This window comes from Cydia splendana, chromosome 4 (assembly GCF_910591565.1).
Source record: "Cydia splendana chromosome 4, ilCydSple1.2, whole genome shotgun sequence".
In the NCBI taxonomy this organism is placed as follows: Eukaryota; Metazoa; Arthropoda; class Insecta; order Lepidoptera; family Tortricidae; genus Cydia; species Cydia splendana.
Genome location: NC_085963.1, coordinates 8,326,489 through 8,352,161, shown reverse-complemented (window position 1 = coordinate 8,352,161; position 25,673 = coordinate 8,326,489). Strand labels below are relative to the sequence as shown.

Here is a 25,673-nt window from a genome sequence, read left to right as displayed (position 1 = left end):
TAGATGTTGTTCCCGTTCCACAAACTGCTAAGAGGATACTACAAAATAAATACTAAAATCAACAGTAGCAACTACATGAAAAATTATTTTGCTAGTTTACAAACAAAAAAAAACAATTATTAATATCCGAACGCACTTGCTGTCAATGTCAAAAATTAAAAACAACAATGCCGGGTACACACTGTACACAGGCAGGTGGTTTAGATTGTTTAGGTTTACTTTGTTTTGTTCACTTTGTTGCATTGCATTCGGTTAAATCGCTTATGAGTAAACAGTCTACAGGACAATAAAATAAATATTAACGGTAATGGGTTCTGAGAAAAGAAGCGTAATTTATACAGCAACTATTGAGAATCAAACAGATGATGACGATTTGTTACCAAAATGCTTTGAAATCAGGTCCGATGTGGAAGTTAACGAAATACCAAACACTGGTGAAGAATATCTTCTTAAAGTTGTGAAAGAACGTGCAAATATTGCTGCAGTAACTGTCTGCGATAACGACATAACAAAGTTTACCAAAAATCAATCACGTTTTTACAAAGAGGTAAGTTTTTCTCAATATCCTTAGTAGGATAAAGGCACATGAAGGTGAGTTGAGTCAAGTAATCATTTGGGTATTTAGCACCTACACCACTTTTCTATTAGAGTAAAAGTTCATTAACACTTAAACTGCCAGCGACTCCCTAGGGGAGTTCACTGTTCGTAGGCGCTTTTCGCTACATACGGTTTTTCCCGTGTTATCGGCTACGCTTAGAGATGGGTCGCGGGTATTTACCCAATTTACCCACCCAGGTAAATACCCATCTACCCGGTATTTACCCGTATCTACCCAAATGGACGGGTAGATTCATTTCTTGTTGCACATGTCGATTTGTGTTAAAGTGGAGATATAAACCGAGTTAATGGCTGTAATTATTGTGTGTCATTTAAAAAGAAATGGTTTAGTTGCAGTTGCAGTTGTAACTAAGGAATTTTTAGTACAATTTTAATAAATATTAAAAAAGGCCGTCATAAGAGTATTTTTATTAGACTTGAGTAAATTATCGTACTTATACGTTGATAATACACATTCCAACTTCGGTCGGCGGGGGGTGCGGTTGGGGGGAGGGGGGAAAAAGTGAACTTTTTCATATTTCTTGGAATCTGTCATTAATATCGAAAAGTGTTGTATGTACAAACTAAAGTAGACATAATTTTCTACAAAAAAGGTTATATACATTTTTGTCCTAAAACTAACTGTGTTTGACTTATAAGCTTCACAAGTTGGGATACTGCACAATTTTTTTTTATTATCATTCATAAGTATTCTTTATTTTCATCTTTCTAATGTATATTAAAAGCATTTTAAAACATTTCCGGAAGCCAGGGAATGATTTTACACGATTTTCATAATTGGACTGATATGTTAAAATCGAACTTCACCTCATAGCAACCTTTTCGTAATTAGTTTGAACATACATTTTATGTAACATTGTAAAAAAATACTTAAATTAATCTTATTTATACTCACATACCATTAAACACATCAAATTTAGAAGAAAAACGAAAATACCCGCGTATTTACCCGCGGGTAGGTAAATATCGGATATTTACCGGGTAAATACCCGCTCTCGGGTATTTACCCGGGTAGTTACCCATCTCTAGCTACGCTCGTAGCGCGTAGCACGGGCTGGCACTGAATGTGTTAACATAGTTAGGAGTCATAGTGATCTTACTTTTTCAATTCATCTACTTATAGTCTGTATCTCACCCCAGAGACCCAACCCCAGATAAACTGGGAACATGGGTTGGACAAAGAAGAAGAAGAAAATAGTCTGTATCTCACTGTATAGTCCGTACCCACAAATGGCTCCTAAGCCAGTTGAGGGTAGATGAAAACATTACACAATCAAATAATGTAGGTTAAAGTCAGGTCGTTCAGTGACAGATCCAGGAGGTTTTGTATTTGGTTGGTTAACCTAAATGTTATAACTACCTGAAAATGGACAAATTAATTGTTTACTTTTATTTAAATACCTAAATATACAAAGTATAGCTTGTATGTATTTTTTGCAGCCTCCAAGGACGAAACCAGCACCAGATAAACTTAAGCCTACAATAGAATGGCAAAAAATTCAAATTAAGGATTTCACAGATGTTCGCACAAACATGAGTAACATAATTGCTAACCTTACCAAAAGAAATTTGTGGAGTGCTAAAGTGAAAAAAATAGTAATTCCTGATCAATCACTTGTGGGTTGGAAAGTATTTTTTAATGACCATGATTCCACTGTGACAAATATACTTGGCTTTAGTCCCGAACTGCTTGATATAGGGTTGGAAATGCTTACAGATATTATAAGAGAAGTTCAACATGGTCACACTATAGACCACAAAACAGGTAAGAGCACCGTGATAGTATGATACCTTGTGTGATAGTTTAGTAGTCTAAATAAAACTCTCATGTGTATACAATATACATTATTACTGTAAGGTGGTTACCATGCTAGAATACTTTTATGACTTCTTGTCCAATATTTAAACCACATTCTATATGAGCATTTCCCAAACTATGGGTCACGACCCACCAAATATTGAGTGGGCCTTGAAACTACTAGGACATCTGAGCATTACAAATAATATTATATGCCCCCTTTTTAAGACAACCAAGAGGTTGAGGAGACCCATCTCTTGGTTGGCAGATTTTGTTATGTGGGTCGTAGCCCAGTCAACTTTGGGAACCACTATTCTATACTATAATATAAGGTCCTACAGGTACTTTATTTACCAAAAAATAACATTATGCTTTTTATTTATAGGTAGATGGATATATGCAGTCTTAGCACGAATACCACACCCTACACTCTCGGAAACAATAAACCTTCTAAGAAATCTAGCCAGAGCTTGTGCTGAAATTAGGTTTGTGATATTTATGTGCTTAATAATAATAATTTTGGCAATTTACTGTATGTATTTAGGGTGACTGGACTGGACTGGTGGTGCTATAGTTAACCTTTTCGACGCCGTGTCAAACACAAAAGCTGTCACGCGGACGCCACGTCACCAAAGTGTCAAAACTGAAATTGAACTTTATGCATATGCACGTAGGTCTATGTTGCTTTGTGGTCTGAGACCGATTAATCAGTCTTTGGGGTTGAACCCGCGGTGCGGATATATCGGTCATTGGCGTCCAAAAGGTTAATGGCCACTACATAGTAATTAGCCACTCAGAAAGAAACAAGCCAATTGAGGCCTTATTGTTAAGAGTGGCCAATTACTATGTAGTGGCCCATAACTATAGCAGTCACCCTACCTATATATAGTTATCATGCTTCTTTTTTAATTGATGATTTGATATTGTTAATTTCCTAATCAAATTTTATATGGTTCTGATATGCATTTCATCATTTAGTAATTAATTATTTATTTGTTTCAGGTCACATATTAACCAAGAAAATGAAGATGCCTCATTGAGGGCTGCACCTCTGAATCTATTTATTTGCTTAGTTGCCAGGTATTTCGGACAGTTGGACTTAGCTGATTAGCCTGATGATGACGTACATAAAATAATAGCAAAGATACAGGTTGATTCATCAAATTTGGCTTTCATTTGACTGAATGTGATACCAATATAATACCAATTTCTGTGCATCACTATAGTAAAATATAAAGGTAAAGCACCAAATAATTGGTACTCAAAATATAAACATTCCCGCGCCCAAAAATCCGAGGTATGTGAAGTTATTGATTAAAACAACTTGTAAAAAGCAGATCATTTAATTTTAATCACATTGTATTCACACACTTTGTATTTTAGTCCATAAAAATATCAATAAACATATACTTATGATAAATTAAAATAATAAAATAATCTTAAACTTAATGTAACTTGGAACAATAATTCAAACAATAAAGGTATTGAAACAATTAAAATGCAAACAATTATATTGCTGCAGTATCAAAACATTACATGATTAAGTATAAAATTTAAATAATATATGTTCTTTATATACAATTTTCCACTATGTGAGGTAGGGATGGAATTTCCGGTTAATACTTATCTACCTTTACATCTTTCTTAGGTTATTATTTTTTCTGGTAGGAACAAGATATTTCACCTAAAAACTTTGTACTACCTATATTAGATAACAATCAAACATTTCAAGATATTTTAAAGGAATTGTGTTAGTGATTAAATCACTTGGAAATATAAATTGACCTTTTGCACTGAAGTAACATTAGCCTCACTTGACTTATGCTAATATAGTTTCTATTGTAATCCTACGCTGAATATAAATTGGTTTAGATTGAATGATACGACGTCTTTGACCGGCTTTTTGTAATTATTGTTATAACAGGATGTGGTGTCGCTCATTCAATAATCTTGTAACTTTGTTGAATGGTAGGCAAGTTTCCTAGATACAAGTTAATGATTAAATTCAGGGATTTAAACTAAAATATTGAGTGGCGTTATAACTTAAGAAAATATTGCAAAAAAGTAGTTTCTCTTCTCGAGGAAACTAGCCCTTTTCCTTTAACAATTTCGTTTTAGGTTCAATTGTTGTATTATTAGCTTTAATTATGTAAAGATAAGGTATATTTTCCCTAATATTGATGAATTTCAAAACGTACAATAAACAAAGAACTCACGAGATATTTTAATCATGACAAAAATAAGGCCTATTATAGGACAGGATAAGACGTCGTAACAATATCGCCAATAACTTTACTCGTATCTAAATATATCAGACACACAACAGACGGGGAGATAATAAAATAAATACATTTATAAGTGGCTGTGCCATAAACGATTGTAGATAATAAATACTTCGTATAGATTATAGAACATTAAAATATAGGTACGTGATGTAGGAAAAAGTGTAAAAGTTATTATCACATTGTGTCTGAAGATCATTGCATACAGCCCAATTATCTCATTTGATGCTTTAAAAAGTACATAATATGTATATGTACCATTTATTGTTATTAAGGTTGTTCCAAATCTTAAAAAAATGAGAACAACCCTTTATTAAACCGATAAGATCAGTGATACGTTTTCTGGTTTCTTAAATACTCATAGATAATAATTCTTTAACCATCAAATGATAACATCAGGTAGCGTATATACCATTTTAAGTAAAAAAGTCATATCTCCGTGCGATTTGCATCTTGCAATATTATTTAGATATACCTTTTTGGCTATAACTACTTTCTTTTCAAAACTGCAGATCTTGTTTCGTTAGTGTAGAATAAAACAATAGTTGTTACTAAAAAATTGTGACTTTTCAGTGATAGTGTTTACTGTTTACTCACTAAGTATCACACTGTTCAGAATTGCAGTTAAAACTTACAGGATCCATTGACATGGTGCGAGCTTCTCGTACGATTTTGGTCGAAACATCAAACGTACCTATTACATAACCGTAGGCCATAATTACTAGGCGATTATCTAACAAAACTGTTTACATTCATGTCAAAACTTAAAACTCTCCTAAGATAACTCTTAAGGAATAATTACTAAACCGACATTTACCTGTCAAAGGCAAGACGTGTATCGTATAAATTTCATGATACGATGTCATGCGCATAATTTTCATTTTCATTGCAATATATTTTCGTGTGTTACGTTAATAGTATGTTCAACACGAGAATCTCATACCATGTAAAAGGCCCCATAAGGTACCAATGTTAGTATGATCAGAAGCTAACATTAAAGGCGTCGTCCAGGTCCTTGATGAGATCTTCCGTGTCCTCGAGCCCCACGGAGAGGCGGATGAGCGAGTCCGTGATGCCGAGCTCGGCGCGCTGCGCGGCTGGCACGGACGCGTGCGTCATTACTGATCTGGAAATTAAAAATAATATAATATTAATTTTGGTTTCTTAAATATTAATATTTTTTGAAATATTGGGGAAATAAAAAATATCTACTTTTTTCCCCGTTTTTTTGTTTATAACTTTTTATATTTTTTGTGTGCTAATACACGCTTCGAATACATTTTTCCAGATATCATGACGAATCTAATGAGGTATCACACGTATTTTTAGGAGTATTATCTCTATATTTCACCGTTTTCAGTTTCTCGAACAGACTAAAACTACTATGACACGCTCTTATTCTCTTAACAATAAAGTCGCGTCAAGATCATTTTGAACACCTCGCCCGCTTAGCAACTTCTGCTGCTGACTGTACTTACTCAAAATAGGCACGATTGTCGATTTGCGGAAAATGCCTAGAAGCACTAACTGTACTTACGGTAGCTCGGCCAAACTCTCGTATCCGCCCAAGCTCTCGGCCAGCGTGAACACCTTCAAGCTCTGCAGGAACTTCCTGGACTCCTGCAGACCGCCCGAGTGCTTGAAACTGAACACTCCAGAATGGCCCGACATCTGTTTCTTCGCCAGCTCGTGTTGTGGATGAGATTTCAGACCTGGAAATTATATAAGAAAACATATATATATATATATTTTTTTAATAGGTATACATAAGGTTGTGTTAAAAATGTCACCTGTACTTTTCTTTGGACTGACGTAGTGACGGACTTTAAGCCATATATTTCCTTCCTGTGGTAGGGGAGCCCAAGAGGGGATTTCTGTGTTTACTCGAGCGCGTCAGATTAAGATATGAATGATATCTTGCTACCCCGTGTAGTCTACCTTTACCCCTTTTAGCCATCTATGTTGAGCTCTTGGTTGGTGGGGGGTTGGAGGGGGGTTCAACAAATTGTTAAGCAGATTGTGGATTTGGTCATATTAGTCCAAATTAACGCTATAACTGTGCTATTACTGAATATGATAATTATTTGCACGCATTTCCTTAATCTGACGGTTTCAATGTAAAAATTAGGCGTCAAACTTGTGTTCGTCAGATTAAGAAAATCCCTACAAAATAAGTGTAATATTAAGTTATAGAAAAAATATAGCATTAAAGTGGACAAAAACGACCAAACCCACAAACTGCTTGAACGATTTTTTAACCCTCCACCAACCTCCCGAAAATTAAAAAAAATTGTAGACGCTTTCCGCCCATACAACCATTTCCAGTCGCCGTTACGACGCGGTGTTGACACATCTTGTGTCGACACCGTCTGTTTCGGTCACAATTCCAGTCGCAGAGTCGTCGCCGTGTCGACACAGTTACCAGAAATGGGGAAGGGTCGACACATGACACAAAGTGACATAAAGTGTGGTCGCCGTGTGCACACATTGTTTCGGGTTTGCGACTACTTTATGCCAAAATCATTCGTTCATTCGTTCATTTTGTTCCTGTCAAATGGAAACTGTCAGATGGAAAAATACTTAAATTAAAATAAGTGACATTAATACGCCATCTCTAAAACGGATTACAAGACGTAATTATATATTGTTTGCATTTATATTACAATAGGACTTAAATTATTATGGGGAATTAAACTGCTCGAGTGATTTGATAAACTAAGTGTAATATAATCAACGCGCCACCACATTGTTTTAGTTTAGCCGGAAATGAAATTGTTTACTTCTCAGTGCCTGTGTTCATAACTATATTATTTGAAGCATTTTTAGTACTTCGATGCGTATACTATACTTAAATAACAGAAATAACGCTTTACATACTACGAAACTTGTTAATTATGATGTATAAATATGGTTTAAGGCTGAGAAATATTGCAGTCACAAAGTAGTTGCAATGTTTCGACTTTGTGTCGACTCTGTGTTGACACATGACACGCGCTGTCAAAAGTAATAACAAAGTTACTGGTATGTTACTGGATTTGCAAAATGGCTCCTTGTGTTGATTTGTTTTCAGATATTCTCAAAGTGTAAAAATTCCGTGGTCAGAGATGGGCATTAATCGATTAACTGTTTATTCGACTAATTCATGGAATAAAAAAAGTTAATTCTCAAATTTTAATCGCGATTAGTTTAGTCGACCTAACATAGATTGAAATTGAATTAATCTGAATATTAATCGAATAAATTATCGATTAAATCTCGATTGAAAGTTGACAGGGGGCCATTTTTGTACGTAAAAATAATAGAAATGTCTTGCATGCAGATGGTAGCAAAACACTTTGTCATAAAAGTCGAGATGGGTGTCTATATATAGGTTTTAGGGAGTGCCGATTTCGAAAATAATGACCATTTTGGAATCCGAAATGGCGGCCATGCACTGTGTCATAAAAGTCGTCATGGATGTCGTTTTATACGTTTTAGGGGGCCCCAATTTTGAAAATGATGACCATTTTGGAATCCAAAATGGCGGCCATGCACTATGCCATAAAAGTCGTCATGGGTGTCGTTTTATAGGTTTTAGGGGGCGCAGATTTCGAAAATGATGACCATTTTGGATTCCAAGATGGCGGCCATGCACTATGTCATAAAAGTCGTCATGGATGTCGTTTTATAGGTTTTAGGGGGCCCCGATTTAGAAAATGATAACCATTTTGAAATCCAAAATGGCGGCCATGCACTATGCCATAAAAGTCGTCATGGGTGTCGTTTTATAGGTTTTAGGGGGCGCAGATTTCGAAAATGATGACCATTTTGGATTCCAAGATGGCGGCCATGCACTATGTCATAAAAGTCGTCATGGATGTCGTTTTATAGGTTTTAGGGGGCGCAGATTTCGAAAATGATGACCATTTTGAAATCCAAAATGGCGGCCATGCACTATGTCATAAAAGTCGTCATGGGTGTCGTTTTATAGGTTTTGGGGGGCGCAGATTTAGAAAATGATAACCATTTTGGATTCCACTTTTATGACAAAATACGTAGCCGCCATCTTGGATTATAAAATGATCATCGTTTTCGAATTCTGCACTCCCTAAAACCTATAAATCGACATCCGTGACGACGCAAGTTATCTTTATTTTCAGATCTAACAAATTGCTACAGAATACAAAGGACAAAAAAGAAGCGAGGAGGTAATGAAACAAGCAAAAATACAGATGATTCCTCGACGCAATTGGGTGATTCTTAAATTGTGTCCAGATTTTTTTTGTCATAAAAGTTTTTATTTTTCACATATTACTCTCACAAGTTCCGTGACATTTCGACCTTGTAATTTTTTAAGTAAATGTTTTTGTTTATCTATGAGGATCTCACTAGAATAGTATAATCAAGGTATGTTTATATTTTATGAATGAAATAGTAACGCAAAAAAAAATATATTTGTGTCTTATATTCCTGCCGAAGACTTTTATTTTACCTTTTCCTTCTACACAAGTTTGGCCAAGTAATAAGAATTTAGGGCTCTCAATTTTATTTTGACTTCTACAACAGTAAAGCTACGAGGCCATGTTTGGTATCGTTTTCGTATAAATTCGCAGTACCAAATTTAGTTAAGGTATCACATTGACACCATTCCGAAGTAAAAACATATAAACTTATTAAAATACTTTCTTTTAAACTCCTCTTCACGCTTAAACTGCTGAACAGTTTTAATTTAAATTTGGTACACATATATTTTGAGTCCCGAGACAGGATATAATAAGTTATCTCAAAAATCATCCTTTAAAGGTGTGAAATGAGGTGTAGGGGGGATTTCAGAATTGACTTCTTGAAGTTAATACTGTTTAAGTTTAGGTTTGAAGTCATGTTTTTTCATCATTTTTAACTAAATCAAAGATGTAGACCATCCCAAATTTCATATAAATCGGTTCAGCGGTTATTGATTTCCCGTACAAATTTCCACGCCACTTTTCACACCTTCAAAAGATGATTTTGGTTATAAGATCTATCCTATGTCCTGTTCCGGGACGCAAACTATTTCTATACCAAATTTCAACGAAATCGGTTCAGCGGTTAAGCGTCAAGAAGAGTTTCAAAAAACCGGCCAAGTGCGAGTCGGACTCGCGTATTAAGGGTTCCGTACATTAAGTCCGACTCGCGCTTGACTGCACATTTCTAATAGGTTTTCCTGTCGTCTATAGGTAAAGAACTATTTTGTGTATTCAGACGGACATACATACAGACGCACGAGTGATCCTATAAGGGTTCCGTTTTTTCCTTTTGAGGTACGGAACCCTAAAAAGATTTATTTTTATTTTGTGGAATGGTGTCAATGTGATATCTTAAATGGATTCAGCACCCCAGATTTATACGAAAACGATACCAAACACGGCCTAGCACCTTCACTGATATAGATATATCAAGATAAAATTGAGAGCCCTAAATAAACTTTCCAGAGCGGATATCTCAAAAACTATTCAACATATCGAAAAAATTGACTGAATAAACTTGTAACAAATTAAATTAACTTTCATTTTGTATAAGTGGCCATGTCGCTGAGATGCATAGTTTCCGAGATATAATCGAAAAACGGGAAAATGGGACCTTCAAAGCCCCCTCTCTCCCCCCCGCTCAAGGGCTACGGCCGGGGACTTTTGATATGTTCACCTCCTAACTTGTCAAACCGAGTTACGGAGTCAAAAATTGTGTTCCGAGCATTTCCCTCTACAACTTTTAGAGCATTCGTTGCCTGACCTAAGTAGCTTATTGAATTTCTTTAAAAACTTTTCTGTAAAAGGTTGACGGGTGTTGGGTGTTTATATGGTTTCGGTCGATTATTATTATTTGCATTGCCCATGATGACTTACTAGAATTACGAGCACACGAGACACTAATAGTAGTTTGACAAACCTTGGTTTTCAAGAGGTATTTTATATTGACATTTGCTGTCACAAATTTGCTGTCAGATTTAGTCGCAAACCGCACGCAAAGTGCACACAAATGTGTCTACACCTTGTTACGGAAAAGTGTAGACACGGCGACGACACTTTGTTTCGAAACAATTCTAGACACATTGTGTGGACTCTGTTACGACACATCTGACATTTAGTTACCACTTTGTGATTCTGCGACTGGAATGGTTATATGGGCGGCTCGCTGGAAAAAAAACTTTTTTTTCTTCTTATCATCTAATATTTCGATTCCAATAGGTCTGATTGACGCTCGAGTAAATCCCGATTTAGCATCGTGGGCTCCCCTACTACTGATAAAGATCATAACTTTATTTCAAAGTGGTGAGTTCAATTTTGCACAATTCTGACATCGTAATGCCTTATAAAGGGTTAATGTCGCGAATAGGTATTAGAGTTAAGTATAAAAAACGTGTAAATAAATATTGATGATTTCTGTCTTGTACTTTTGTGTGTATCTATTTTATTGTAATAACTTGTGTCTTATTTTTTATTATTGTATTATGTCACGTGTCTAGTTATAAGTCTTTATTGTTCCCCGATTAAATATTACCTTTTTCCCTAATTTTGTAAACATTTGTAATACGCTACTGTGATTGGTTCAATAAATAAAATACTTACTCTGCACGTAACACCCACGCCTTGAGTAGGCGTGGCCTAGAGTACCCACGGTGGGGATCGCGCCGAGCGCGCCTATATATACGCGCCCACCCTGGATGCTTGTCACTCACTCATCAATAGCCACAGAGGCACCAGCCTCCCAACACTCTCCAGAGTTTTCTTATAACATACATATGTGTTTTTATTAAACTCCAACTACACTCCCGGTAATGGTGGTAGCGGTATCAAGAAGGTAATCTGCAGCAGCCAGCCAGCGCGTTCCAGCCGTCGTGTACGAGTTCCTGACTTCGGAATCTGCGAGCCCCACAGTAACTACGCTCGACATTATGGTCCTTCGTTTGCCGAATGAAGAAAGAAACAAGTACGCGCTGAATTTTAAGTAGAACTATACTTAATTCAGGAGAACAAAGAAATAAGAAAAACGAACGCGCTGAGCCCCCGAAGTTCGCTTCGGCTCAGACCTTATCTACCAACCTTTTCCGTAACCCACCATTACCGGCTTGCCGGTGGACCGTGCAGTGTCGTAGGTTCGCCTCCACTCACGTGTCCTGGCAACTTTAGTTGCATGTGTCACATGGTGATACCATCACACTGTTTTCGAACGCTCTAGGCCTTGCACTTTAGCCATTGCGGGAGATTCAGTGCACCGAGGGATCCACGCTTAGGGGCACTGACGCTGCGCTCGGTAGCGTCAGAGCATAGGCGTTAGGCAGGTAAATTTGTATATAGTTAGGGACCCCCCGCGTGTGTCAAGTGTTGTGTTGTGTTGTGTGCGTAAAAATCAAGAAAGAAGAAGATGTCGCAAGACGGAAGATCACTACGCTCACGCAAACGGGACCTGCCTGTCCCCACGCCTACGCCCTCGTCCGGCAATACTACGTCCGGCGCGACCAATACGTGGAGCAAAGGCACCAGTGGCGACCAGAAAACTAGTGATGAGAAAGAAAATGAGTCGGTACACTCAGACGAGCGTCATAACGATACAGTGGTAGTTCGCAGTCGGTCGAATACTTTAGTGCCACCCGTTGTTGCGCCGCCGCCGCGAGCGCCGTCTGTTCGCGAGTCAGTTAGGTCTGTTCGCGAATCGGTAAGTAGGGACCGCGATAGTGAATTAACCGTGCTGTTAGCAGAGCTCGAGGTTCGTAAAGCCGCTCTAGTCGTAGCCAAAGCAGAGTCCGATACTGCCAAGTTAATGCTGCAGATTGCCCAAGTTAAGGCGCAGTCTGACGGCGGCAGTGTCGAGTCCGAGGCCGAGGTACGAACTAGAAGTTGGGTAGAACGACAAGCGACGCTACAGCGCGAGATCGCGCGTAAAAACGTAAAAATCCCGCCGCCAAAAGAGACCGCGCCGCGCGCCGCGCCCGACCGGGCCAGCAAACCGCAACCGCGATATTTAGAGGTACCACACGGTACCTACCCGCCGATGTATCACAAGCCGCCTGAGTTACCCCCGTTCGGCGGAGATATCACCGAATGGATATCGTTTAGAGCGGAGTTCGAGGACACGTCGCCCATGTTTAGTGCCGTCAATAATGTCAGTAGAATCAGACGCGCGCTTAAAGGCGAGGCCCGGACGGCCGTAAAATCGATCATGTACACTGTTCAGGATCCATACGAAATTATGGAAGCGCTAGAACGGCAATTTGGCGACCCCGAGGAAATTGTACTTACGGAGCTGCATAATATCAAACGCATGCCGCGTTTGTCGGAAGACAATGCTAATATCTCGTCGTTTGCCGCGCATATCGCGAACGCCGTCGCCACCGTAAAATCATTGCGTCAAGAAAAATATTTGCACGCGCCTGAACTAGTGAACAAAATAGTGGACAAATTAAATTTGATAGTGCGTTACGAATGGGCCAAATATAGGCAGACTAATTCGGAAACTCCCGGCTTAGCCGCTTTATCTGAGTTTCTCAACGATATTAGTACTGCAGCCAAACGCGTAAACCGCAGACCGGCTACTAGGTCGCGAGCTGTAGTGAACACGGTATCTTTTGAGCACGAACCTAGGCGGTCGAGCAACGCTCCCTCTAAGGCCCGCGCCCCCGCGTTCTCCCGCGACTCTAGCACGGGCTCGGAGTCAGATTTCCACGAAACTTACTCACGCGATACGAAAAGTAGTTCGCACAGTAACTCTACTATCGCCCAAATGAAGCACCGCGATAGTAATAGTAAAAAAAAACCCGCGTCAACCGGAGCTAGATTCAAACAGGAATCGTCCATCTCTGTCCCGCCGCGCAATACGTGCCCCATTTGTAACGAAGATCACGTGGTTAGCACGTGCGCACAGTTTAAGGCGGCAACGATTTCTGAAAGATGGGAACTAGCGAAGGGTGCGCGGCTGTGTTTTAAGTGTTTAGGATCCGCGCCTCATCAGCCGAATACATGCAAATACGTAGCATGCGGTGTAGGCGAATGCGAAGCAGGTCATCATAGACTGCTGCACGGATTACACACGGCCTCGTCGGCAACTGAGGTTAGCATGACACGAGCCGTAAACACAGTAAGCTTCGCGTCAAACAAGCCCGCGACAACGTCTAGCGTAGGTAGAATAGGCAACACGTCTTTCGCCGGGGGGAGCGAAATCTCTCTAAACCCGCCCAAAGACGTGCCCACCGCGCAGAAATTGCCCGTAACGCGGCCCGCGTCGACGTTTGACCAAAGCAAACCTGCTCAAATTGTAGCAACCTCCCGGTGGGCTGTAGAACCCGAACCAAAGAGCGATCATAAGCCGCGATCGTCAACAATTCGAACGCCCGCGCCCGTCGCCGACAACGCCGCGATACGTCGTACACGACGACGCGTGACAAAGTCCGTACCCTCAAATTCTAAAACTAAAAGTAAATTCGAGTACCTGCCTAAGGTAAACAGTTTTTCCGAATACACGCATTTAGTTAGGGCTACGTCTAGAGTTCTGGTTGCCACCGAGGTAAATAACGCCAAGTTGCCATATGAGAAAACAGATACAGAAATGATCAAGGGGAATTTGATTTTAGCTGAGATAACGCTAATCAAACGGAGCCAATATGAAGCCTATCCAGAAGAGGTAAAGTCCCTGGAAGCTGGGCATGCGCTACCGAAAAGATCTCCGCTACGCAGAATAGCAGTAAAACTTGACGAATACGGAGTCATCGTGACAGACGGCGGAGGCAAGCAATTACCCATCCTACGCGCTAAAGAAGACTTCGCCAAGCTGCTAATTCATCATTTCCACGCTCTGTACGACGGCAACCACTCGACAGTGATAAGCGAGCTGAAACAAAAATATCACATAGTCGGATTGCGCGGTAGTATTCGTTATCGATCACATAAGCGCCAATGGTGTCGAACCTGTCGCGGGGCCAACCTCAAGGTTCCCGTGGTCGACTTACCATTAGAAAGGCCTCTAACGAATCCACTATCATCTACCGCTGCAGCTACTAATATACCCGACGCTCATCACAACAGACAGAAATTGCACGTAGGCGACAGCGTCACGATAAGCGACTGCTCCGTGCCACAAGGTACATGGTCTAGAGGCGAAATCGCACAACTCTTTCCCGATGTAGACGGTCAAATAAGAGTAGCCATGGTACACACGCGCGCAGGTGACGTTTGCTGCTCAGCTTCCAGGCTTATTCCTACACGCTCCTCTAAATACGGTGTTGACACACGTGGGGGAGAACTGTCGCGAATAGGTATTAGAGTTAAGTATAAAAAACGTGTAAATAAATATTGATGATTTCTGTCTTGTACTTTTGTGTGTATCTATTTTATTGTAATATTATTATTATTATTAAGCCCTTTATTCCTTAAATATATAATTCTAATTGCTAAATTAAATTTTATTTTATTTCTAATTTAAGGACCCCTTTTGGGTATAGGCCTCCTCCAATCTTTTCCAGTATATTTTATTGTAATAACTTGTGTCTTATTTTTTATTATTGTATTATGTCACGTGTCTAGTTATAAGTCTTTATTGTTCCCCTTCGAGCAACACGGAAGGGAGGCGGCATTCGCACTATTTCCCCTCTGCCGAGGTACAAGATTAGCGCGTCAATCTAATCTAGCGCGGGTAATAAAACTAGTTGCACTTGGATTTTTCACTAGACCGAGTCCAGACGCGCGCGTGAACACTGCTGCACAAAAATGCCTGTTTGCTCGGTTTTTTGTTATAAAAAGAGGTCGGGGACATCAAATTTACAAAAAGAAAGTGTTACATTTCACATGTAATATTTTTTTTACATATCATACGTTTAATTACATTCAAACACAATTATTATATTTTAGTCTCATGTAATTGTTGGATTTATCGATTTTGCTCGCTCAGTACAAATTGCGGATCGGTCGAGCGACAAATCCGACTTCTCATCTCTCAGAATACAATAACATACTTCAAAGAAAATGTGTTAGTGTGCGTATTGTGACACTTGTCACTCGTCCGTACACAAAAAAAGATCGAGGTTTGCAAGATTTGTCTTTGACGTGTGTCATTTTCTATGTATTTGTGTCGTCATTACAGATTGGATTTTGTATGTAAGTGTGTGAGAAGTGCGACTGTGTGCACCTTTCCCCCCGCGAAAAATGGCAGAAAGATTTGTACGGTGAGATATCGCTTGGGCCCCTCCCTTCCGATGTGTCGGAAGCCGGTGTTGCTCGAAGTTGTTCCCCGATTAAATATTACCTTTTTTCCCTAATTTTGTAAACATTTGTAATACGCTACTGTGATTGGTTCAATAAATAAAATACTTACTCTGCACGTAACACCCACGCCTTGAGTAGGCGTGGCCTAGAGTACCCACGGTGGGGATCGCGCCGAGCGCGCCTATATATACGCGCCCACCCTGGATGCTTGTCACTCACTCATCAATAGCCACAGAGGCACCAGCCTCCCAACACTCTCCAGAGTTTTCTTATAACATACATATGTGTTTTTATTAAACTCCAACTACACTCCCGGTAATGGTGGTAGCGGTATCAAGAAGGTAATCTGCAGCAGCCAGCCAGCGCGTTCCAGCCGTCGTGTACGAGTTCCTGACTTCGGAATCTGCGAGCCCCACAGTAACTACGCTCGACAGTTAACTTTTAAATTTGATATTTCACAACGTAAGTATTGAACGAATAAGCTCCAACTAATTGGCTCGACATCGACAATGAAAGACCGTGCGTGACCGTATGTAATAATCAAGACCATACTGCGCGTGCATGCGATCCTTACACACTCAATTCATTGTATTACTAAGTTCCTATCTCCACCATCATCAGACCGGCTTGCATGATTAAATATGCAATATTTCAGGTATAAAAACTGGCTGTAAAAATCATGTGTAAATAGCAAGGTTTGATTAAAATAATTGCGCAAAATATTTATAGGGATTTCATCAACGTCTTTTGTGAGGTCAACCGAACGATTGACTAGCTAGAGTGATAACACCAAACAAAAAACTGCTGTGGTTCATCTGATAAACATATATTAGGTACATACTTATATCATTATCAAATCGCTGGCCCCATCTTACAGGGTTCTATGTTACATTTTCAAGATAGTTGAAATTCGACTTAATTGTCACTATGACAGTGTTCAAATTTCAATTCGATAAAAGTAAAACATAGAAGCCTGTGATATTGGGCCAGCGAAATGATGTAATATGTTAAACTTAAAGACACATTATCTTACTAAATTGCGAGATATTTCGTGTGATGATAGTACAACAGTTATTTCTGTAAGAATGATAATTTGTTTTAGCAATAATATAGTAGGTACCTAGGTACTTACCTAATGGTATTAATAATAACATTAGGTTGTTATTAATGTTATTGTTATTTCCTCGTCCTTTTCCTGAGTTACACAGAAAAGAAATCATAAAATCATAGTGGTGTTTGTAGAACTTCCGTGCCTTTGGGTGCTTGTTTTTAAGGGCGTCCGTTAGTTAGAGCGGATGCTCTTCGCGATCAGGTATCAGACGTTTCCGTTTCTTTTCATAAACATTCCAGGCCGGTCGGGAGAAGAAGGGTCAAAAACACGTTATGAGTGCAGACCGCGGACCTGAATGAACTTGTTTTCAGCGTTTTAAGCAGTTTTATACCAACCGAATATTCGGGAAAGTCCATATTCGGCCCATTTCTATTCTATTCTATAGGGAGGGTCAGGGTCTTCAAGCGGCGGTTCACTATGTAGCACTCAGACACAGGTGGGGATGCATCACGATCACTTTAGATAATAGACCTTATATCATTACATCAAGGTTTACTTTACCTGGATGTAGATCTTTTGACCTTTGACGGCGTATTTAGCGACTCGACTCGGTGGCTAGGGCTACTTACTGTCTTCAAGCTATCGTTCACCCAGTAGGAGTAAAACTAAACCGATATTAGATAAAGGATCTTATATCGTCGCAAGAAGGTATACATTACCTGGATGCATAACTTCCGTGACCTTCGGGTGCTTCTCCAGCCACTCTGCGATGATCTGCGCCGACTTCTTATGCTGTTCCATGCGAAGGGCCAGCGTTTTCAAGCTGCGATTCACTTGGTAACAGTCGAACGGAGACGGCACCACGCCCATTGCTGTAAACAATAAACAAGTAGGTGTAATTTTACACAGGCCATAAAATAAAATCAAATGTAAGTTTAACCAAGACTGACGTGGTACCTATGTACACACACCTAAGCAATATTAGGAACAAATCAATCAAATCAAAATATAAATACATACGCCGAATTTCTGTAGGTGCTTGTATTTTTTTAAGACAATCAACAAAAGCTAAATAGCAATTAGATTACCTAAATATAGATAGGTAAAATAGTAGGTAGTGTGTAAATAATTTTGAGCAGAGTCCGTTACTTATGTATACAATACTGTAGTTTATACTTCGGCTGCTAGCTGCACGTTGATCGCCTTCGCTAAGTTAAAGGTGATTTCACGTAAATGTACATACCTATATAAATTGACTTTACGATTATGCACATCGATTTGTATTAAGCAAGACATTCATTTTACGACTTGCCTTTGTTGATTAAAATACCGTAGGAAATTAAATATCCAGTTAATCGTTCGTAATATGCACCAACTCAATGTCAATGTATGCAAACAATGGTTTGTAAGCGGCTATTAACTGATAAGATAATTTATTATTGTGTATTTAAATTTAACACACCTGTGCAATTTCAACATTGAGTGAAAATATTCTCCGACCACGAAATAGGTATTATTCAATTTTTGAAGTATTGCTCGTAAAAATTAAAAGGGAGTTTAAATCATACATATAGTAGTAGGTCTCGTCATTGCCCGCTACTTGACAGTGGCCTTCTCAAAGCAATAGTTCTTACCCTGATCTTCTAACGGTTCCCTAAGATCTCGACCTGTAGGCCTAGGACAGGAGCGGTGCGACAGTAATAGACCTCCCGTACTCTACTTAATACAGTTAGCAAAAGACGGGTATAGTCTATCTCGCGAGCGAGATACTGTCGCGTCGCTCCTGTGCTAGGCCTACAAATGGGTCTACCTTACCTGTAAATAACTATCCTATCTATACTATCTAATCTAAGATACCTATTTAGCCCCATAATAAACATGTTTTCACATTATCTCCAAGGAGTCAAGCTGTTTGTTTTCTTCGGTATCTTATAATAACAATGCTAATGCAATTAATATAAATTCCCATATATAAGGCTCAATTCATAACTGTCAAAAAACGACTGTTTATTTTAAGAATAGGGCAAAGAGTAGGAGAGGGAGATAATACCTTTATTAGGTAGAGTAAGTACAGCACAACTAGGTACAGTTACAGTAGGTATGTGCCCCAACTTAAGTACCCACGTTGCCATACTAGCTGTATAGAAAACTGGATACTTATGTTAGGGTACCGACATAGTACATCTATGAATAGACCAAACCGCCTTCAGATTTACTAGGAGTTTAATTTTATTACTAGCTCATTCCTATCCATACAACTAGGCAGGGTCAAGGAGGGAACAGTGGCTCGGTAGAAAAAGGCCAGGTACAGTGGCTTACTCAACCTACTTTCAACACGAGGCGATATTTGGGCGACTGAGCCACAGTTCGAGCTGAGCCAGTTTCCGCCTTGACCCTACATGACTAATCTTTCAGACACATTACACCTATGTTTTGTGTTATGTTAATGAATACTGTACAATATTCACTTTCTACAGTACAATTTCCCGCTTATTGCGGAAATATGGGCACCAATTTTTTACTTATTGTTTATATCATACAAACTCTGCTACCTACGAGTCGAGGTACTCAAAATAATTGACAACCGACGAAAACGAAAAATAAAATAATTGGGTATGTATATACTAACCGTTTTGTAGGAATCTGAGTCTCGCTGCGAGCTCGTCATCATTTATAATCGCGGCCCCCATGATGACGTCAGAGTGCCCGTTCATGTACTTCGTGAGTGAATAGATGACTACATCAGCACCGAAGTCTAACGGCCTCTGTAGGTATGGAGTCAGGAAAGTGTTGTCCACGACTACCATTATGTGCTCTCCGTGGCTCTTCACGGCTTTGACTACGGTGGCGATGTCGGCGATCTTCAGGTTGGGGTTCGTTGGGGTTTCTAACCACACCATCTGCGAAGAGTTAGGTTGGTAATTAATAAGAATCCTGAAGCGCAAGTTACGCAGTCGCAGTACACAATGAAGGTCGATTGTATTACGATATATGGGAGAAGTATCATAAGGATTCAACCGGGATAGTGCTAAAATGTAAGCACAGATGTAGTGCATAATTATTTTCCATCGCATTTTCACTGAAAAACACGAACTATTTCAGTCAGTCTCGGTACAAAAAGTACCTACTGGGGTTGATTGAAGTAAAATGACAAATACGAACGTTTCCGAGAAAATACGATGGAAAACAATTATGCACTAAGTGTATTCGGGTAATTCCGAATGTCGAAAACTGTCGGATAGTTCCGAAAAGAGACTTTTATTATGATGGAATTTTGGGTGATTTTCATCTGAATTTCGGAATTATCCGAATTTCGGAATTACCCGAGTAAACCATCTGTAAAGGATAATTGGAAACTGATTTGGATGTTATCTTGTAAGTTTGAGACAATATTTGCACTATTGATACCGAGTTTAGAAATAGGTTGTCACGGTCACGGACGTGACATTATTTGTAAACTCATAAATATTATCTTGAACCGTTATCAATGACAACGCTTGTTAAGCAATATTTAAACGGTAGGTACCAATTTAATTATTTTAATACCTAATACTGGTTAAAAGAAAATAAAAACTATCGTTACAAATTGTGGAAATGTTAATATTTTAAACTTTCCCGTTTTGAACACATATCACATTAATAATATTATTGGGTAATTGAATAAAATTCGCGTTAGACCCGTCTATAAATGTGAGTTAATATGTGGAAATGTTGTCTTTATCCCAAATGATCCACTTACTTAATCTACTTACATATATTCTTTTACTTTACCTATTCACCATCTTTAGTCCGTTAAAATATAAAGTTCACGTTCTGAGCTTCTTCTATTTGCCCCCAAAAAAGTCCCATTATTTCCAATAAGTTATCGATATTTCATTCAATCTAAATACTGTCATATTTGTAACTTAATTGCTGTACCATTACAGAGTCCATATTATTTGTAAAATGAATTCAATAAACGTTTTGAGTTTGAGTCACGCAGTAGGTTTAGTTTAATTTATTTGAATGATGCAACCGCCTCTCACGTGTTTCACGTATTTTGAAACATTTATTCGATTATGCTCGAGTGTTATTATATTGATTACACACTGATACGGGTAAGACTGCATCAATAATATTTACGACAGCGATTACTCTCTCAAGCACAAACGATTTTAATTCCAGTATGACGTAAAGAGCGGAATAATATTTACAGCTGAATTTTACGTCCTTCCTTCTTTTAGTCAGTTTTAAAGATATCCATCAGTTGATCCAGAATCTCAAACCAAATCTCGCCCTTAATATTATTATTATAATCCCGAGCTTATTTTTTTATGATATAGGTCATATCATATAGGAGGCAACAAGCAGAATAATCACCTGATGGGAGGTATTGAACTGATAAATTGAAGAGTGATAATGGTCAACTTTTTTATCGAATACCTACTCAAGGAATAACATAGAATGCTATTTATTGGCATACCTCAGTAAAATATACAGCTTAAAGAAAACAATTGACTGAAGATAGAAGTAGACAACAGGCGGTCAGTTACCGTCATTTCTCATTTTAGATACTCACCTTTGTATTTTCCTTAACTGCCTTATCAACTTCTTCAGGCTTTGTGAAATCGGCGAATGTTGTTTCTATATTCATTGCGGCTGCTACGTTCCTGTTGGGCAATAAATTAAACATTATTAACTACATTTTAGTTGGAGTCAGCGTCATGTAATTTATGAAGCATGACCAATTGATTATGATTGGTTTGAGTTACTCAGTTAATATAAGCCTGTGTAAGTTTTATGTTCTGTATTAACAATCTTTTTTACTTATATATCAATTGAAAGTCAAATAAGGCCTAGTTTCAGTAGTCTCCCATCGGGGTTGGGAGGTCAAATGGAAGTCGCTTCCATGAAAAAAACAGGTGTATGGGTCAAATCTTTGGATTAGGTTGCTCAGTGCACCACAGGCTTTTTAAATATTTTTCATTCAAAATACGACTGTGACCTACACTTACACAAGTACGCGCGGACATACGAAAGTAAATTTTAGGTAGGTAGTCTTAAGTTTTGTCCGATACCTATTTATTAGAAACGCACTTCATCGCGATATGCATAATAACGTTTCCTAAAACTAATATGGGAAACACATGTAAGTACGTACGTACCTACCTATAAAAGTATATACTATAGGAGGCATGGATAATGTGTTCTGTGCTAGTGCTACAAATAGTACAAATCTTCCTTCAGACGTGGCACGTGATCGCTAATTTATCCACTTATTGAAAGTGGTATTTTGTTATAGACTTTATATTCCAGTAATAAGTTTTCATTTTGCTTGCGAGGTGTCGTTAGCAGGTATAAAAGGAGTGCCAAAATTAATAGATGTGGAGTCGACCTTTATTGTTTGTTCGTATCTTATATTTCCAATTCTGCAATTATATTTGAAGAGGTTATCACCCACTGGGGCCCACACTCGATCGGGATACTGTAGCAAATAATTATAATAGGATTTTCCTTTTATCTCTATGTAAAAAAACAGATGCTAAGCTATGCTCATAAATTATGCAAATTTCGACTAGATATTATTACAATATTGTAGCGTGTTTCTATATAATACCTAATATCTATAAAAAGACAGTTGTTATGATTTCGTAAGACGTGTGTTGTATTTTATTTTGTCGCGTGTATTATTTCCTTAAATAATTAAATGGTCTTATGGGGATAAAATTCTATTGATTGTATTTTTCCTTATAGGACAATACATAGATTAGGTATTTTTGGTACGAGAGGTAACATAATATTTGGTGCGACTGATACTGCTAATTTTGTGTTGCTAGGAAGAGAAAAATTGTTAGAATCGTGAGCGTCGCCACTGTAGCCAGTGTGATACTTATTTAGAACCTTGAACGTACTGAGAGACTTTTATGACACGAGGTGCAAATAACTTCAGTCTGGACTGGAGTCATACAACATTTCACATCAGCAGCCAAAAAAATTTAGAGATAAGAACATATAACATGAAATAAATTAATCACCCATTGATAAATAAATTCCTCAATATTTAAAAGTTCGTATTAAGTCCCGCCTACGAAACGATAAGCTGCGTTAGCTGCGTGAGAAAAAGTAATATCGCACGGTGCAATTCTACTGGTTCTACTAGAAAATAGTAACTTTTCAAGTTGAGGTGCATTTGTTTGTGCGTTTAATTTTTCCGAATCCTTAAAATTTATTTGCTCTATCAGAAACAAGTTATAAATTCCGTACACGGCGGGAAGAAGTTGATAACTCGAGATATTCTACTGAAGAAATTTGAACTTAAAATTAAACTACATAAGGTTCAAATTTCTTCAATTTTTTCCCTCCAGATATCAACTTCTTCCCGCCGTGTAGGTACGGTATTGTCTGTCATTAACAGTTAAAACTGCGCGCTATCTATCAACATATTAGTACAACACTAATTTACATACTTTTTCTAGCTAGACCATTGTAATGTAAATTGCAATACTATCGTGCATAAGTCAAACATCTAACGAATAATAATGAGATACTTACAGCCTGGAGACTTAACATTATCGTTATCATAAGATAAGGAAACCCATGCCATAAATGACGTCATAGAGCGCATCGCTCATCGTTCAATGACTCGCGGAATTGATACGGGAGGAAATTGCCAGTCATTATGAGTAAGTTACACGACACCATGCATATGGTGAAATCGTTATTCATTGAGCGGTTGAAAGGGATACGCAGCCATTGGAGTGTTAATAGTAGTGTTCGATCGATACCGGGATTTTTGCCGAAACCGAAGGACCGGTTTTGCTCTAATTTCGAGTCTTTGGCCGAAACATGACTTTTATGTCGAAACCGAAAACAAAACTTCGGTCGGACACTACCGAAATAAGTTTGGTGCGACCGTAAGGATCGGCAGTTTTTTGGCCTAATCCGAACCATCGGCCGAAATATGATTTTTATGCCAAACCGAAACTTCGGTCGCACACTAGATAATAGATAGTTATTTCGCTTTCATTCATAAATATGACGACAGTAATGTGACAACACACGACATGAATGGGTACTAAAATTACAAATTAGTCACGTATGTGAATTACAAATAAATAATATTATTATGCCTATTTTACCCGCTTTACCGTCTTTTTAGTTGGTGAGGTTTCTTTTTAAACGATAAGTTCATTAATGCCGTTCATTTAGCGAATTTTTATGAGCAAGTTACCTAGTAGCTCCTAAGTACCTATTTTGATAATATACCTAAAAGTAAGTAGGATAAAGCAAAAAGTAGGCACCGTCAACCAGGGTGAATAGGTGTAACCGGGATTCACCGTTTAAAAAAAATAAAAAACCGGGCAAGTGCGAGTCGGACTCGCGCACGAAGGGTTCCGTGCCATAATGCAAAAAAACGAAAAAAAAAAGCAAAAAAAACGGTCACCCATCCAAGTACTGACCACTCCCGACGTTGCTTAACTTTGGTCAAAAATCACGTTTGTTGTATGGGAGCCCCATTTAAATCTTTATTTTATTCTGTTTTTAGTATTTGTTGTTATAGCGGCAACAGAAATACATCATCTGTGAAAATTTCAACTGTCTAGCTATCACGGTTCGTGAGATACAGCCTGGTGACAGACAGACGGACGGACGGACGGACAGCGAAGTCTTAGTAATAGGGTCCAGTTTTACCCTTTGGGTACGGAACCCTAAAAATGTATGATATTGATAACATGCCCCAAGAAGATACCTACCTAGAAATAGATGGAAAATAAGATAATATAGGTAGGCATGCAATTAAGTATGCGTGTTTTATGATAATGAGGTTTTTACCTGAACAATCTGTTGGTGCCACCGTATACATCGTCGCCGGAAATAATGTGGTCACCCGATTTAAGCAGGCCCAAAAGTGTGGTCGTGGCTCCCAAGCCCGAGGCAAAGGTGAAGCCGTGCTTTCCGCCGTCTAGTGCGGCTAGGCATTCTTCAAGAACGTTCCGGGTCGGGTTTCCTGATCTACCGTACTCAAAACCCTGCAATAAAAAAAGACAATAAAAACAAAAATCAACGAAAAGTGGTCGATTTTATTTACTTTGTGTAGTGAATATTTTTATTTTCATATGACGAAATTATAAAGATTCTTACGGCAATCTTACCGTATGTTCAGCGGGCGCCGGCTGTTTAAACGTTGTGGACGTGACGATGGGTACAACAACGGCAGACGAGCTCCATTGTTCCGGTTCTTGTGCGTGGTGAATAGCGAGAGTCGCGAAACCAGGTTTTTGTTTCAAGAAACCCTGTTCTGCCATCTGAATACAAAAAAAATATAATTATAAGAACGAAACACTAAACTTCACTTGCCTAATTTTTTACACGTTTCTGCACATTGTTTTATAAATATCCAATGCCAAGGTTATGGTGTGATAGCAAAAATGTGCTAAAATTACATCATGAACTACAATTAAAACTCGGTTGTTTTAATTACTAAAAGACACTATCAATCGTATAAAAAAGTACCTTTTGTATTTGATAAAATTACTCGAGAATTATTTAAAACTTTAAATATTATCGTCTTAAATTACGATAATTCTATTTTGAGAATAACTAGCACGCCGGCCAGAACGCACGCCTTCTCCTTTCAAAATGACTGACTGATTGTGAAACTGGGAATGAATGAATATGAACGAGTAAATGAATGAAATATAAAGAAGTTGAGAGTAGGGCGGGGAAACATGGAG

At 38.5% G+C, this 25,673-nt stretch overlaps 2 protein-coding genes across 3 annotated transcripts; one reads left to right on the top strand and one right to left on the bottom strand.

The window, feature by feature from the left end:
- The first annotated feature begins 197 nt into the window (after window positions 1-197).
- Window positions 198-3,558, top strand: LOC134789486 (gem-associated protein 2-like). The gene is made up of 4 exons (XM_063760063.1): window positions 198-547; window positions 2,059-2,383; window positions 2,802-2,901; window positions 3,419-3,558. Exons 1-4 carry the CDS (start codon window positions 308-310, stop codon window positions 3,525-3,527), a joined length of 774 nt encoding a protein of 257 aa, XP_063616133.1. The 5' UTR covers window positions 198-307; the 3' UTR covers window positions 3,528-3,558.
- A 238-nt stretch (window positions 3,559-3,796) lies between these two features.
- Window positions 3,797-25,592, bottom strand: LOC134789792 (cystathionine gamma-lyase). Of its 2 annotated transcripts, XR_010144119.1 has the most exons (9): window positions 25,453-25,592; window positions 25,092-25,244; window positions 24,772-24,968; window positions 21,518-21,608; window positions 19,589-19,859; window positions 17,679-17,831; window positions 6,236-6,410; window positions 4,685-5,824; window positions 3,798-4,587 (listed from the first exon to the last, which is right to left on the bottom strand). XR_010144119.1 is itself a non-coding variant. In XM_063760440.1 (8 exons), the coding sequence occupies exons 2-8, from the start codon at window positions 25,242-25,244 to the stop codon at window positions 5,680-5,682; spliced, it is 1,185 nt and encodes a 394-aa protein (XP_063616510.1). In that variant the 5' UTR covers window positions 25,453-25,592; the 3' UTR covers window positions 3,797-5,679. The 2 variants fall into 2 exon arrangements, 1 of the variants encoding a protein (XP_063616510.1); XM_063760440.1 differs by having other exon boundaries at window positions 3,797-5,824.
- Between the last annotated feature and the right edge of the window lie 81 nt (window positions 25,593-25,673).